Source organism: Anarrhichthys ocellatus, unplaced genomic scaffold, assembly GCF_004355925.1.
Source record: "Anarrhichthys ocellatus isolate YVR2014 unplaced genomic scaffold, GSC_Weel_1.0 scaffold73, whole genome shotgun sequence".
NCBI classification, from domain to species: Eukaryota; Metazoa; Chordata; class Actinopteri; order Perciformes; family Anarhichadidae; genus Anarrhichthys; species Anarrhichthys ocellatus.
The window spans coordinates 1237665-1252753 of NW_022280103.1; the positions used below are offsets into that span (position 1 = coordinate 1237665).

The 15089-nt window shown below is 43.0% G+C and overlaps 1 protein-coding gene across 6 annotated transcripts in view; it reads right to left on the reverse strand.

Moving 5' to 3' along the window:
- plppr5b (phospholipid phosphatase related 5b) overlaps window positions 1-15089 on the reverse strand; it is a 99500-nt gene that overhangs the window by 70459 nt on the left and 13952 nt on the right. For 5 of the 6 annotated variants that reach the window (XM_031873684.1, XM_031873679.1, XM_031873685.1 and 2 more), the window contains one exon: window positions 9052-9240. In XM_031873684.1, the coding sequence (XP_031729544.1) occupies window positions 9052-9240 (189 nt within the window). Of the gene's footprint in view, window positions 1-9051; window positions 9682-15089 lie in introns of those variants that run through there. The other variant, XM_031873682.1, reaches the window with a different exon arrangement.

The window sequence follows — 15089 nt, forward strand, 5'->3', positions numbered from 1 at the left end:
ATAAGAAATCAGGAAGGGGGCAAACACTTTTTCACACAACTGTATGTAAGTTGTTTTGTATAAACGCGTCAGCTAAAGTTCCCCTAACTTTAACAATGGGTGCTTTTTAAACCTGATCTTTCCCTAAACCTAACAAAGCCGTTTTATGCCTTAACTTGTAAGTAACAGTGAAGCGCAGTAATGTCTAGCTGAGCAGAGAATGAGGTCACTCTCCCTCTGTGTGTGTCGTGATCAGAGCTTCTATTTGCTTTGTAGACATCTATCTTGAGTGCATGTTAGTGCATGTTAGTGCATGTGAGCGCGCCCCGCTGGCCAGCTCAGGGTCGTCGCTCTGCACTGCGCCCTCACAGCAGTTACAGCTGATAAACGGCCCGGGACGGCGTTGTCTCTGTTCAGCTCTGTAAGCACTGTTTCCGTTGTTTGCACCGTGAGTGATTCCAGCACCATGGCTACCGGCTCAGCGGTGGCCATGTTGAGAGCCATTGAGAGGCAATAGCAGACGTGATCAACTCATGATCTCATTTCTTTTATTCTCCGTTTCATCCTTCACAAAGCAAACTGTGTGTTCCTAAATCCACAGGCAGCAGATGAATCAACAAGATATCTCAGACTGTAATCAAGTGACTGATAGCACAATCAGGCCTCAGTGGGTTGTGTTTTCTTGTTTTTTCAGGACGGGATATTATCTGCTGGGAGAATTGCCTGTTTATTAAGGGAATACTCTTCTGCAAACACTTTCCAATCAATTCAGCCATCTCATTATGGAGAGCACTGTCCCAATCCAGTTAAGGCTTTCTAAGTACGTTTCTTCATTAGCATTGTATAGTCAATCTAATAGCAAACAGCCATTTCATCTCCAGTTTAGAATAAATCCACTCAGAGATTTTACTCGACGTTCGGTGCATTTCAATGCAGTGTGAGTCAGTCTTGATCTGACTCTGCTTCATAGTTTCTCTTACCCTGCCCGTCTATTTTTACAGCAGTGGGTGATTTCCTTCGCGTTCGCCAGTGACCTTAAACACTTAGTCACAACATGACCTGTCTCACAGCTGCCTTCAAATCTTGGCAATTCCAGTATATGTGGGTGGAGAGGTGAGTATCTCCGCCTCTTCTACTAAACATTACTTCTGTCTAGTCGTTTCAAGTCGGCCTCTTTTCTGAAGGACTAACACCAAAAGCTCAGGTGTATCACAGACGGTTTAGAGTGCCGAGACAGTTTCTGTACAAACATTGGACATGTTTGTACAGAGTGCTTGTCTTTGGTCATTTTGTCTCTTTTGTCATGTTACCAGCTGTTGACAAGTAATCAACCAGAATTATCTTTTGAGGCAGAAAATAGTGAAAATAGCCGTAGGTGTGCTTCTGATGCGCAGTGGACGATGTATCCGTCAGGCTCTAGTTCGCAGCATACAGAATGTCAACAGAGAAAACAAATAAACTACTTAAAAGATACAGTATATACACCAGGGTGCTGATGGGCCTTATATAGAAACAAATAGAGAATGTGAATAAAAACAGCACTGGCAGTTTCCACCAAGCATGGCAACTATTGAAAATAAAGTCTTTACAGATGTTTATATCTTTTGAAGTGGGCATTTCTTTTGTCATGCAGGTCTTCACACTTCCAGAAGAAGCAGCTGTAAAAACAGTGAATGCATCGTTAGCTGGATTGCTGAGCTGCTCTTTTAAGCTGTGTGAACGAGTGATATAAGAGCTGACAGAAAGCAACAAAGAACCCGTGGTTGTTCATTTGTCACCGGTTTAAGTCGGGGTACTATTGAACGATTTCAGGCTCTTAACGTTAGAATTATAGAACAGCAGAAATGCACACTCCATTTGCCTGTCACTTAAACACAAGGTAAGATGGCCATGGTAGCTGAAGGTAAAGAGGTGAAGGCCGTTGATGAAGGCGTGAAGATTAAGTGGAAGTGGAGTCGGGTGGAGGAGACGGTGAAGGTCGAGGGACACACCGTCCTCTTCAGTTGCATCAGCAGGTTAACCGAGGCGGGGAAGCCTCACTGCATTGTCTGTAAACACCCAATTCATTATGGGACGAATGGCCAGACTGCACTGAAAAAATGCATTGAACGTCCCAAGCATGTGAGACACTAAACTAAAGCAGCAGCAGAACATGCACATCGAAACCACCCCAGGTGACCACACCATCGCCTTAGCGGCGCAAAATGCAGCTGCTGATACACCAGGGCTACTATTTATACCCAAACTCAGTGTTTTCAAGTATTTATGTCGACTCTTTTCATGGTTCCAACGGAAAACCACAAGTTCAAACTGATTCATCCATTTAAAATGAGGGACCAGATACAGGGCAACAGACAAAGGGCTCTTTTGGTCCGGAAAATAATAAACAATTTCTCCATTTGTTAACTAAAAGAGTACATTATGAAATTGTAAGTTATCCTGTGAAAATTCTTCAAGTTCTGGTTAGTGGCCATTTCCTTTTGGGTGAATTTACCGATATGTTACAGGCTTCTGTTTGCTCACAACAGCTCCTTTGGTCTCAGGTTGAGCACAGAAAATGCACTTTAAGGCCCCAACATGAGACATGAGATACAGACAGCAACAGCAAAACACTTCTTGTTTGTCGTCTTCACAAATAATTGTGTTACTTCCCATAATAGATTTGTTTTCATATAATGGTTCTTGTATGAGGCGTATTGTCTTTGTCTCATAATCTAAACACATGGAAAGGAAACAAAGAGAATACCAGATAGGGCCAAGCACTGTTTTTAAAGCATGTCATGAGCTTCAGAGGGATTTAGCCCTCAGCAGCTGGCTGCAGCAGGCTGAGGCTTTCGGACAGACTCTGCTGTGCAGATGAACATCCATCTTCATGGCACTTTTATTCTTGCAAAGAAAATAGTTGACTGAGAACAGTGGGAGCCAATGTTCTGTAGCACACTTCAATCTTTGCTTTTTTTCCGTCTTCACAGAGTGGAGCTGAGGAACTACATGGACACCCTGTTGTCCTCTCCACCACTCATATATTGGATGATGTGGGTAATTAGGAATTTATGGATCCGTTTGTTTGTCTCTTATTACTTAGTTTGTCCTAGAAGCTGCTGACTCAGTTATTAAGAGCACCAGGGGAATAATGCATGTTACAATTTGCTAAAATGGAGTACACCGGAGATGAGCACGATTTATTTACACGTATAACTGGGAGCAGTCCTGCAGGTTGCCTGTTTTAATCATAAATGTGCTTGTTCCTAACCTGGCCATGGGCAAAAATGAGCAGCACTTGCTCTTTTATCATCATCATCATCAGTTCGGAGCATGTGGCCGTTTGGAACGGGCCAATTGCTGTCAAGCCAGGAAGCCAGAATCCTGGCTTTAAGTTAGAATCGCTGGTCACGCCAATTTGTGTTTGCACTTGGAGATCTTACGTTTGCATCTGTACCAAAAAATAGAGCCCATACATTTATTAATAAAAAACAGTGGATGGAACCCACTCCTGGCAAATAAAGCATGATTCACATTTACACTAACGTGCAAAAAGAAGAAAGAAACTTCTTATGCACACGAGGAGGAAGGGAGAGGAGTGTATCTAGAGCACAAAACCCACCCTGGAGTATCCCTGGACATGGTTTATGTGTGGCTAAGTCTGGTTGAGTCCATCAGTCATCAGAACTAAATCTCTCTAAAAGCAGGAGCGTGTTACATCACACACAGCAGTGTTAACCAAAATCTTCTGTTCTCTCTTGGAGAAACATCCAGTGAGACACGTCCATGTAAACTGGCTGGCCTGGCTTCAAACAGCAGACCTTTGAATTAATCAGCCAGTCTGGACTGGGAGAACTGACGGGTGCCTTCTAACAAGCCGACTGGGTTTCCTATCCGACCTGAACAATGCATCTCTTTATGTCTGCCTCTAAAGCAGCTCCATCTCAGCTGGGAATGCTGCCGGTTAGAGAGAATATTCAATGAGTTTCAAGCTGTCAATCATGAGCATCACTCATTTACATGTGGATTCTGAAAGAACATACGCAGACTGATGAGGGCTTTTCTGAGCCAAGGGGAACGTACAAGAACAAGGATGTGTCAAGTGTAAAAAAAAAAAAAAAGCTGGTAATGACACTGGGGGCTAAAATGGTGACATCCATGTTGAGAGTAAAACTAAATCTGCAAATGCATATGGAGTATATCTTTGCTTCACTGGGTGGCTGTTTTCAGTGATAGCAAGACTTTTTCAATAAAAGGTTCCAATAGATCCGCTCAGGCAGAGGACCAACGACCAGGACCGAACTGAACCAGAGCAGCGTCTGGCACCGACTTGGTTCGGACCACAGAGCTTCCCTGTTGTTGTACACTTACAGTACGTCCCTTCCACACAACTCAATTGGTTGATGCCGTTATTTGTGGTGCCAAAGCTCCAGAAAATTGACTGATTGAGGTTAAGAAAGAATTTATAAGGCTTTTTTGCGTGTAATATTCACATTCTATGTACTTGTGTGTGAAGGCCTCACGCGATATCAAATAAAACCCCAATAAACACAGCCCAGTGTTGCCAACTCTTTTCCAATGAAAGTAGCAGACGCTAAATATAGCAGGAAAGTTGCCAAGATGGCAACACTAACAGCCAGACTTGTTTGAATGAATAAACAGAAAAAGCAAGCAACAGGCAAGTAGTGAGCCGTGCTGTGACAACTCCCTTCTCCTGCACCAAAGTCACGTTCACAACAGAAAAGGAGCACTACCTTCTACATTGGTAGCAAACATGGACGTAAATCGCCAGGTGGAGGATTTTCCATTCTGATGTAATTCCTTCTATTCACAGACAGACACACGGCTTCAGTTGAGAACTGTTCCACTGAAACCCGTCTATACTGAAGAACTGGGACACTGATGTTATTTATTGTTGAGAACAAAACACGGTTTCAAAGAACTGATTCAACACTGTACCACCCAGCCATGAGCTTTTTTTAAGCTTGGTAACTGGATATTTATGCCAAACTGTACCTTGAGAGTTCTAGTTAACCCTCTGGAACCTGAAACCCGCCGTCGGGATCTAAACGCATTGTTTTGTTTAAACACTTGCCAAAACTACACCGTTCATTGTAGCCAGAAGCTTTGAATACTTTCATAATCGTCAGATTTTCTTCTCTCAGACGGTTCTCAAACACTTTCATCTGAAAAAGCAACCGAAACTAAGCTTGAAATTGTGATATTTCAGCAAAAACATGTTATTCTACATGTCTCATTTAAAATCTTGCCCCGAATAAAGCTTTTGCTCAAAACAGATCCTGTAAAAAAACGTTCAATTCTGAACTCCTCAGCGCAACTAAGAAGCCATGATTAATTGACCTGAGACCAACAGTCACGTGACAACAATGCTGTGAATCTTTGACTGAACCTGAACCTGCTGAACACAGAGCAGAGGAGAGGTAAGAAGAATGTAAATACTTTAATGTATACGACTCGTAGAGCCTCCATTTTTTTCCAGCATTGGTTACACAAAACTGTTGTGTATTTATAGATTCCATTGTTTGCCAATTTTTGTAAAAGAAATTATCAAAGAAATTATTTGTTATGATTTATGGCATAGAGTGAGTTATCTCTGCTTCTCTTCATGGTTGTGTTGTTTCCATAGAGGTGCAGGACTTTAAGGCCACAGAGAGAAACATGTGGCGGGAGCAAACAGTGAAACTGCTTGGGCTTCAGAGGGTTAACGTCTTCCTCAATGTTTGTATGAACACAGGCTTTACTGTTTATCTTCTACACTGATGACTGAACCGGGAGAGTTCTATGCCGATCCAAGTGATCAAACTGTGAGTCGCGGGAAAAATGAATATGATGGGGTGTATGACATTCAAGGTTCCAAGGCCAGAAACGAACGGGTGAATTTTCAGCTTTGCGCTGTAGACTCTCGGCTGCAAACAACATTCTACTGTATGATGTGGTTGGTAAACTGGCATGCCGTTGAATCAATGTAATATACTGTAAACTGCTTCATCAACATTTCTATCATCATCGTAGAAATGAAACAAACAAACCATCTGCCTCTGGCCACAGATCTGTGGCTCTGTGTGTTCATGCCAGGCCGCTCTGCACCATTCAAACAGTAATATGATTTCCTGAAGAAGCGTCTATCCGTCTGTTGAGCTGTTGTTGTCATGCTTCCCCGTTCTCAGCTGTTTTCAGAGCAATTATTAATTAGCATGTCCTCTGATTTATATTCCACTTCACACGGCAATTTAGCTTTCTGCGCTGGTTGACGTGCATGAGCCAGAACAGCAGAGAGACGTCCACACAGTCTGATTAGAACATTTTAACAAGATACTTTCTGTTGTTCTCTTCTGAGTTAGTCCCAGGAAAACAGAAGAGATGGTGTCTCACAAGCTTGGTCCACATCCATGCCCATGTTGCACCGAAGCTGCACACGTCTACATGACACGTCCAGGACCCTGTCCGTCTGAATCCCAACATCCGGACTTAATTACATCAAGAAGTGGTACGCAGTGAAAATGCAGAGCGCCGTCAAAGACAAACTCCCAGGGCAGCAGAGGAGACAGAAGCAAACTTATGCTGTTAAATCTGCTTAAATAGAATATTTCATGCTTTGAGACTGTGTGCAGTGTGACGTGCCAGGATGGCTGTGTGCAGTGATTTCAGCTGTGTGTGTGTGTGTGTGTGTGTGTGTGTTGTCGACAGGCAGGCAGGCGAGCAGCTGAAACAGACACAGAGGCGTACAGACAGTCCTACATGCACCCAGCAGCAGGGTCACTGTGTGTGAAAGCTCAGCCTGCACTGCCGGGCTTCAGAGCAGCCACTGCAGAAGTAATCCCATTCAATGCTTTTTTCAGTTCATCCCACGAATTGTCATTTAGCGTCCTTGATTCAGCGGGCCAGGGAGTATTCATGGTGAGGTGAGGAGCTCTCTGCAGTCCGGGTTGAATCTGATCCTGACATTTCGTGATTAGAATGCAAAGCAAAGGTCAGGGTAAGAATAATAGGAATCCCATCAGGTAGCATTTAAAGCAAGTCATGTTGGATAGCTCTGCTTTGAAGACATATCGATACTGATACACAGGTAGGGTTCACATGTGATCTTTCTAACTGAGCTATCACACTGCAAGTCAGTCTCTATGCCATTCAAATGTGATCTGAGAATCACATCATGGAGCACTCACAAAGGTGAGCTTTGATCTACAGGGAAGCTCTGTCTTAACGCTGCACTGGTCTACATTTATTTATCAAAAAAGGCTCAAATGACAGACTGCTCAAACTGTGAAAGACGTGGCTCTTCTTTCACCTTCAAACTCGGCTCTCATTGAAATTAGTTCTCGCTGCAGCAGGCAGCTCCGGTAAAGCCATTGCACACTGTACTCCGTTAGAGATGAGCTGGAGAACACCGTGGAGCCTTTAGCAGCTAAAGAGGTGGTGGAGACCAAAAACAGAGCTAAAAGAGAGTGAATACTGGACGACTATAAATTAATATTATTGTAGCTCCGTGTCTGCTGGGTGTATAAATAGTCAACTGTTTGCAGTCACCACATCAACTGGTAGAGTTAATACTGTGTTTAACACATTTACATTAGCGGTGGGTGCTAATAAAGAAACCTTGAACCAGGGCTCCAAAACGGTTTGCATATGTGATAACTTATTGTGAGTGTGATCGAATGTCAAGTGGTGCATGATGTTCATTATCACTGGACTCATATTATCTAATGTGCACAGGTTTTGAGATTGATTAAATGTCATGCGCGCGTACGTAGCGGCATAGAACGTTACGAAACAATCCGTTTAGCTGTTACTGTGTTCCCAAAATGAAGCGGCCGATAGCTGACTATTTAACAAAAAACTAAATGAGGAGGAGAGAGGAAGGGGCTGGTGGGTAGGGAGAGAAAACAAAGCGTTCCGACCCAGAAGACACTTATGATGAAAGTGCAGGCAGCGAGAGACCGACTGAGCCAGTGTCACTGATTAATACCATGATGGACTTTCAAAAAGACTGGACGAGTAAGAGGAAGTTAGTCTGGAAGCCCTGTAAACCTTTACAGCTTGTTACGCTGCCCCCAAGTGGCCAAAAATAATCCATGAACGTAAAGAAAGCAAGCATCATGACAGGAATCACTCAGGTTCAATATTCCTTCAGAGAGCAGCTAGAGGTCTCGTCCACTGACCAATGGCACGATCAGCGCAGTCTGTTGGACAGTATACCATGTGGCACTGATGAGACCAGAGTCACAAGTCATCTACATGGAGGCTGAATCATGCACGACATTCCCCCTGAGATAACGGCTAAAGTCATGAGATTGAGCATTGGTCAGCCCTGTTAAATCAATGCAGATACACAGTAGCTTTCACATCTGATATTGTGCACTTATCTATTGGAAGGCTGCCTGTTTATGACATTTGAAATTTCATCTTGTCATTTTAGTCCAAAAGAAGATGCTATCTTAATGAGAAAAAAAGAATAATATCAGAAGAGCTCAGGGTAATATTTAGTCGGATGACAGCTAATAACTGGCGGGGGCGTGATGTGGGTGACGTTTTAAATTAGGTTCTTGACAGTTGCATTACAGTGAGGAGCAAACGTCAAGCTAATGTCAGCAGTAATCTACGTGGGGCTGTGCCCTGAGGAAAAACATATATATTTATTTAAAATGCTAGTTTGAGTTTCTTATAATAATACAATAATCTTGAATATAATTATTTGGTCTATATGCGGTGATTTCACAATCAGAACATTGTGAAATGTGTCATCACAGAAGATCCTAGAAGCCAACGTGAGATCTATAAATATCTTATGAATCCCACCAACATTCCAAAAGCAAAAGATTTTCAGTCTAAAATTACAACAGAGAAAGATCACAATGCTGCAACCACAGAATGACAAATGACCTCGTGAAATGGATCAATTATTCTTTGATTATATGTCAGCACTATGATCATTGTGTGGTAAAAGAGAGAGCAGAATGAATGTGGCTGCTATGAATGACATGAGATGCATGTTACATGTCTGATGAGCGTCCATCAGTGGAGCAGCGTGGGTCTGATTGGGTGAAGTTCTCTGACGAGGAGTGCACTCACCAGCAGCGTGGGCAGCCCGGCCACCAGGGCGTACAGCAGGACGGGCGGGACGGCGCTGCTGTCCTCCGGTCCCAGGTAGGGCTTGGTGTACGCCGTGTCGTAGCAGAAAAAGCCCTGCACGTGCACGCTGAAGGTGTCGGTGTACTCGAAGTAGTAGGCCAGCATGACGGTCCCGGCCATGATCACCAGCTGGAAGTACAGCATGATACAGACAGAGAGCGAGAGACATTTAATTACAACAAAAGCCGTTCTCTCTCTTTCTCTCCTCCTCTCTCCCTCCTACCCAGCCTCCTCCTCCTCCCCGGTGCTGCCGACTCCCGGTGACCGGCTCATGACGGCTCGGCTATACGCGATGAGCCGCTCTCTGTGATCGTGGCGGAGGCTCGCTCGCCCTGGCTTCCTCTGCTCGCTGCTGCTGCAACTACCGACTCTATGTGTGTGTGTGTGTGTGTGTGTGTGTGTGTGTGAGAGAGAGAGAGAGAGAGGTGGAGAGAGAGAGAGGGGGAGGGAGGGAGAGAGGGAGAGAGGTAGAGCCTGCGGGTGTTTGAGGGTGTGCAAGCATGAAAGAGATAAAGAGGCTTGGCTAACCCCCCTCTCCTCTTATGTGTGTGTTAATGTGTGTGTGTGTGTGAGAGAGAGAGAGAAAGAGAGAGAGAGAGAGAGAGAGAGAGAGAGATTAGAGACAGAGAGATTAGAGAGGATTGACAGCTTCCTCCATTTTTGTGTGCAAACTGGACATCGAACCAAGACGTGCACTGCCATGTTCAACCAATTTCAGGAGCATGGCAGAGAAAAGCAGGAGGAGAGAATGAAAGGAGAGAGCAAGAAGAGGAGGAGGAGGAGGAGGAGGGAGAGAGCTACAGGCATCATATGTGTCTCTGACACCGGCAGAGGCTGAAGCTCTCTGCTCTAAATTTAGCCCATATTTCATCAGAGAAATGAGTCGATACCTCAAAGTGAATGGGCAGAAGCTGCATGATGTCACAGCCATCGATTTGGATTTAAGGTAAAATACACGGTGAGGTGAAGCCAGGCTCTGTACGGTGTGCATGAGTAACAGGTTGCAGGTGAGGTGAAGTGCTCAGATACTCTACATTAGCTCAAATGGCTTTTACCACAAAGTAAGAATACTTAACGTGAGGCTATAGACCTTATCACACTAACGTGTGTTCACATAAAAACAGAAAGCTGGATATCCGCACCGCATGATTACATGAAGCGGCAATGCAAAGACAATGCAGCTACAATGTTTGATACGAACTCCATTCAGAAAAGAAGCATTTTAAAAGTTGTTTGCTTGTGGTATTGCAGACAGACTTGACAAAGCAGACGTTTTACATATCGGCATCATTATGTATTTATTGCACTTAAATCATAGCAAAATCTGTTGATTTTGGGTTCATAGTAAACCAGATTAATTCAGGCAACGTGTGACTTGCTAGATACATTGAGTACGGCTCGGTGAAACAAGCTTAGTTTTCCTATGTATCTGGGACTTCCTCAACATGTCCAACGCAGCAGCAGCAGCGGTTTTTCCGGCGATGGTTGATGTAACGTCGTTGGTGTCTACGTGGAGGTAAGAACCTCCTCAAGAAAGGCTGCACGCAAGTTGCAATGCATTACGTTTTATTGCCCATATTTGTCTGAATTCTTTCCTGCGTTACCTTATTTTGTCTTCCAACCAAGTCCCCAGAAAATAATATTGGCATTGTCCATTACTGCAAACCATGGAATTCGTTGAACGTCAACGTTTCTGAACAAAATGCGTTTGATAAGCACGTTTTAGATCAGCCTCGTGTCACGATTGCAGAAACGCACAACGCCACATGGTGGACATTGTGAAACGGTTATGTTTATGCAACAAAACTACTGGTTACGGTTAGAAAACAGTGCATTGTTTGTGTTAATAAAGGAACAACGTAGCGTAACAATGTGGCATGACAACTTGGCACAATGATGTGGCGCAACAGTGTAGCATAGCAACATTGCATAACAACCGTAACAATGTAACTAGCGTAAATAAATAACTAACCTGGACCTTTTTATGTAGCGTTATGTAGCAGGGCGTTGAAGTCAACATTTACTTTTGGTTTCACACGGGACACAAACAGCGGTCTCCTGGGTGATAGTCTGGTGTTTGTTTGACCACCACTCTTCCCGCCCATCTTCAGTGGACGTTCTGGCATGCACTATACTAGTTATTAAACTAACTTTCAATAACGCTCGCTCGATATGATAATAATAATAATACATTTTATTATAGAGAGCTTTACAGCAACATTAAAATCACCATAAAAAAGCTATACACTAAAAACATAGAACACACAACAGTCATCACACATGTGTACTTGCTCCTTGGTCCCTCGTTGTACTTCACCGTATCCTCGTTTTGCAGAAACGTACAATACCACCATTATTTCCTGACCACTGGGCTTGTCTTCCCCACTATTTGAAGTGTTGGGTCTAGTATTCCTCCCCAGAGAGTTTCAGAGAAGAGCAAACAGTAGCTCTGCACCCTGCTAGCCCCTGAACCATGACTCACTTGTAATTCTTCCCTCATTCAATATCATACACACTCCATTTTTATGTTGACTTTTTTACCATACATTCAAAAGGTACTTTTTTTTGTCTCACTGTGTTCTCCTGCTGTTTGCACTTCTTCATAACTCCTCATACATTTTTACTTCCTGACAAGGGGAAATGTTTATGTTCAATACCAACTGCTGGCTCTGTAGTCCGTAATATTTTATCTTCCTTTATCTATTTCCCTTCTGTTGCTGCAGCGACCCCATTTCCCCACATGGATCATTGGAGCCTCATCTTATTTCATACTCCGCCCTCTGTCTGTCTGTTCCTCCAACACCGGAGATGCATTGAGGTGCTTCTTTGACAAGCTGAAATCCATAAGTGAGGGCTGTCGGAGGAGGCAGAGAGACGGATGGAGACGGAGATGTGGAGGGTGAATGGAGTCAGGTAGGTACACGCTGATAGCTCGGAGTAATGGATGCCATCACGGTGTCAGTCCGTCATCGCTCCCCATTTTAATACTAAATATGCCAAATCTACGTATATGCTGCTGGCTTCGTGCTCAAAAACACACCAGAGAGACGTTTAATGATGCATTTTCCACCATAAAATATCATTAAACGTGGTTAACTATAGAATGCATACACTATGAATGTAGTCTTACCAGACTGACAGCTGCATAATGAACTATTAACTCTGGTGTTCAGGACAAAATCATATTAACTTATAATACCTCACGAGGAAACATTTCCAGGATGCATTTAAAATGTAGAGGAATGTGTCAAGAATCAGCAGAAAATCTGCAAAAGAAAATGTTAATAGATGTGTGTTTCCATCCAATACAGAAATACTACAAGCTGACAATAGTGCTGCAGGAATTTAGTTCTGGAAGAATTCACATTTTGACTTGATGATGGTGCTGGATGAAAAGTCAGAGGATCACCAAAGTTAAAACAATCCATCCTGAGGGGAACACAAATGCCAGAAGCATATTTTAAAGACAAACCATCCAATAGTTGAGATATTTCAGTATTTTAGCGAGTGATGTTGTTGTAATACTCAGAGGCTGAAGTGTCCCTCTACCCCAGGGATTCCCAAAGTGTGGTGCGCGCACCTGCCTCTAGGGGGTGCATGAGAGGAAAAATGTAATGGTGGTCTAATGGTGTAATAATTAATATTAAATACAATTTTCACAAAATAAAAACATGAATTATAAAAATTCCCTTTGTAAAATTCTAATTTAAAATTAAAAACTTACAATTTAATAAATAAATGCACTTCAGCTCCTGCCGTCAGACTGTCTTATGTACACTAGTTAGCCTAGCTTGTGCAGCTAACGTCAGCTAACAGCTAACTTCATTCATTCAGCAACATTCATGCAAATATGATAAACTGGCTGAAATCGGGGAAACTGTCAGGTGGGACATCTGAAGCTATCAGTCATAAAAGAGGAGAGGGACAGAGAGAGAGAGAGAGGAATCGGAGGCGAGAGAAACGGAGAGACCGGGAGAAGAAATCGAACGGGAGTCAGAGGAAGATGAGACGGAGGAGACCGAAAAGGAGGAAGGGATAGCACAGACAAATGGGGAGCACATAGGCCCATCGCGGAGTCAAGGTGAAAAAAGAGGAAACGAGAGTGAGCATCAGACTGGGAAAAGAAAGAGGAAGAATGATGAAAAGTATCTGGTCTGGGCTTCACTTGGATTGGCAATGCAGATTGCCCAAAGCCACAGTGCGTGGTGTGCAGTGAGGTTCTGGCTAACAGCTGTCTGAAGCCCTCTTATTTACGTCACCACCTGAACACCAAGCATGCCAGTGCAAGTCAAAAGCCCCTTACATTTTTTTTATATCGAAATTGGAGGAGTTACAAAACAACTGCAGTCTCATTCTATGTATGGTTAATTGTAAATTAAATGTGATGCCTCTGAGCCTGTGCGTGTGTCCTCGCCATCCTTATTGCTCTTTCAAAGTGTCGCCTTGTGTAACTGAAAGTTATTGAAACTTTGTTGCAGTGTTTCAGGGCGTTTTCACACCTTCAGTTCGTTTGCTTTGTTCCGATTCAGGGATTAATATGATACAATGTTGCAGTTGCCCCTTTGTTCGGTTTGTGTTCACACTGCAACATTTAACAGCGGACTAAATCTTGTAAACAAACGCCACGCGCGAGCAAACTGTTCTCTCATTGGTCCGATTTCTATGTTCTGTTGCTTTTTTTTAAGGTGTGGGGGATTGGGGGTGCGTGAACCCGGTCGGGATGTAGAAGAGGGTGCATGGCCTAAAAAGTTTGGGAACCGCTGCTCTACCCCATGTTCTAAATAGGACTCAAGCATTCGGGCTTTCCTTAACAGCAGATTAGCGCCGATTAAAATACATTAAAGACAGGCATGACAGACCAAGGGCTACTGGTGCAAATCAGCCTCTTGTGGTCAAAATGAGTATTACAAGAAGTTATAATAATTCACCCATTTTCACAGAAAAATGTTTAAAAAAGGAACTTGTAAAGATTATCCTTTCCACCGATGACAACAAAATTATGGAATTAAAAAGATAATGCTGGCAAAAGCCTTTTTTCAACCTATTCTTCAACACTTTAGATCAGAGGTGATCACCAGAATGTTTTATCTCATGTGCCTCTCACGGCTTCTGCATTCAAATGTTTACTTTTTTAAATAATTTGTGCACTCTGGTTTCTACCTACGGGCCAATCCTGTTATTTCATTTTTGGGCATATTGTGCTTGTATGATGTGATGATTGTATATTTACTTTGTAGAGTGATGCACTCTAGATGTGGTGTGGAGAATGGCATGTCTGTCCACAGATTGTTTGTAATCATTGTATTGTAAGTGCGTCTGAAGATTTCTATTTTTTTCTACTTAGGAACGATTGTAATATTGTCATGTATGTAAAAAAAAAGATTGTTACTATTTCAGTGTTACTGTTGCTGAACGGAGCTTTAACTTCAGCTGGACAAAAAGACCTTTGCAGCCTGTGACACTTCATACATCAGTCTGATGTAATCATGCTGCACATTGAACACGGTTTTAGCTCATTGTTTTTTGGACATTTGGGGCAAATTTGGGATTTCAATGGCTGCAAAGTTCCAAAAGCAGGTTTTCCTGGACGTGTGGAAACACTGCTCTATAGAAAAGTATATTTGACATCTACTGTATGTCTCCATGAGTCATACGTTATATTAAATGTGAAAGAAAACGTGTATCATATTCACTCTTTTGTAAGAGAGCAACTACCAGCGATAACAAGGTAATCATTTCTATAAATTACTATGTTCTGATTTGAATCATGATATTAATAGACTCACTTAGAAGGTGAATAGCAGCAAGCCCACACATATTTTGCACACACACACACACACACACAGGACCAATCATGCAGAAAAGGGGCTCCAGATCTAGCCAATCAGGGGCCAGTTCATACAAGCAGTGATGAGTGTGTGAACACAGTGCAGTCCCAGACAAGAAGCATATTGTACTATAGTATACTATATCCATAC